Source organism: Atta colombica, unplaced genomic scaffold, assembly GCF_001594045.1.
Source record: "Atta colombica isolate Treedump-2 unplaced genomic scaffold, Acol1.0 scaffold238, whole genome shotgun sequence".
Lineage (NCBI taxonomy): Eukaryota > Metazoa > Arthropoda > Insecta > Hymenoptera > Formicidae > Atta > Atta colombica.
In genome coordinates, this window is record NW_017259336.1 from 1027212 (window position 1) to 1029186 (window position 1975).

Sequence of the window (1975 nt, forward strand, 5' to 3'; positions counted from 1 at the left end):
ATAAAAATTGAAATTTTAATAAAAATAGGGAAAAAATAGAAATTTGTTTAAAAATGTATAATTTAGTAATAAAGGAGAAACGGACTCTACCCTCCTTTGTATGTAAAAATTTTGCTTGTACTAAAAAAAAAAACCTAGATTACTGATAAAAGATTGAAGCATTTATAAACGAACATCTTATATATTTTTTTAAAGGTACAACTGTTCGTACAAAAGTTATAAAAATATATTTTGAAAGTGATATAAAAAGAGAAGATTAACCGTGCGATGCAACAACTAACGCGATTAATCTTTGTCAATATATCTGTGATATTGCATGCTCTATTGTAGAATATATTCTATAATAAGAATAAGAAAAGTTCTCTTGCTCTTCTGCGAAATCAACGAAGCTTGCGTTTTCGTAGAATTCGCTTGCAAAGTGCAATCTGTACTGCTGTCTACATTCATGAAAGTCGGCGTGACTATTATTCTGAGAGAGAGGCAAGATTCACATTAAAGTCTAGAAATGCTAATGATATTATAATTGCAGCTGCTTTTATTGTAAACATCCATCAAGATGATCGTTCGAGAGCAAGAGCGTTCCAGCTGAAATTATCATCAACAATTTGGAGCGGCATTCGAATCGACCTGTGTATCCTTTCTCGCAGACAAGGATTATCGAATAGATCGGAAACAGTCACTTGTCTCAAGGAAGTTGTAGTTTAGTGAAGCTTAGTACCGTAGCGAAAGTAATCCGCTACCGCTCCCCTTCGGTCTGCAGACATTAAGATCCTTCACGTTCTTTCACCAAATAACTCCTCGTTGAGACGAGGAGGAAAGGTGAGTTTCAGTTTCGATGGGCCTTGGAGGTCGCGGAAAAGTGAGGACGCTTAGTATAATAGTCCCCTCTACAGTCGATCGCGTGGTCGGGCGGATTTGAAGAAAGTTGTCGTGTATGCGAAGAAGATACATACCACACTATACATCTCCTCTTTCTTTTTTCCCCTCTACCGTTTCCATCTACATATGCGTCCACGTGTACGACTGGCACGAACACCAACGAAGCGAGTATCGAGGAGGTACCTCGGAGAAAGGTGCTCATGCTCCACCGTTTTCGATATTAGAGAGGAGCTTCATGAAGAGCGGTGGCCGCCGGTGGTGGTAGCAAGGTAGGGAGAAACGGGCTCCTGGGCCGAGATCTGTCCTCAGTTCCCATGCGAGGTTCCACTCGGTATCGTTCAGCTAAACCACGTCCGATCGTCTCGAGCGGTGTCATGTCGCGAGTCAGCCGCCTCTAATGCGAGGAATCCGGCCGGTGAGAAGTGTATGAATCTCCCCACGTGGAAGAGCCCAAGAAACGATCATAGCAATGCGGTTCGCCAAACTGGTAATTATAACAGTAACCACGAAGAGGGTGAATGGACCACTTGGAGACACTTGTACTTTCATTATAATAAGCATGTCGCGCGCGATGCCCAGACTCCCCTGCGGTTCTATCATTTATAATCAGTGAGCGTATCGACTCTCACGCACAAGGGAAAGTGCTCTAATAAATCGTGACAGACGCGACCAGCAACGATACGATCGTTAATCGTCCTGCAGAGATCAACGGCCGTTTAATCACGATATATCGTCGTTTTACCCTCGGGCGGTCTTGTGGCGCCCGAGGCGGGCGGTTCATGCGGAAAAGAGTTGTTCGGGGCCTCATTCAAATATGCTAACCAGCACCGAGAGAGGCACCGAATTCTCGAGGTGAAACGCGCCGGTCTTAAACTTTGATTCTCTTTCTCCTTCTCTTTTTTCGTCACCCACTTCTTGGTGGATGAACTTTAAAGGATTAATCGAATACATTGAAGCATATTCTATTGCATGGAATGGTTTTTAGAATTATAGGAAAGAATAGCGACAAATTTTCAATAAGAATAACTCGCCTTGATTTGTATATAATTAATGCAGTTTTGAAGTATTATAGATATTTTTATCAAATATATATATA

The 1975-nt window shown here is 41.8% G+C and overlaps 1 protein-coding gene across 1 annotated transcript in view; it reads left to right on the forward strand.

The window, feature by feature from the left end:
• Positions 1-1212: 1212 nt before the first annotated feature.
• The window catches only part of LOC108688781 (PERQ amino acid-rich with GYF domain-containing protein 2-like), a 6244-nt gene continuing 5481 nt past the window's right edge, over positions 1213-1975 (forward strand). The window contains exon 1 of the mRNA XM_018195189.1: positions 1213-1366. Coding sequence (XP_018050678.1) covers positions 1349-1366 — 18 coding nt within the window. The 5' untranslated portion in view covers positions 1213-1348. The remainder of the gene's footprint in view (positions 1367-1975) is intronic.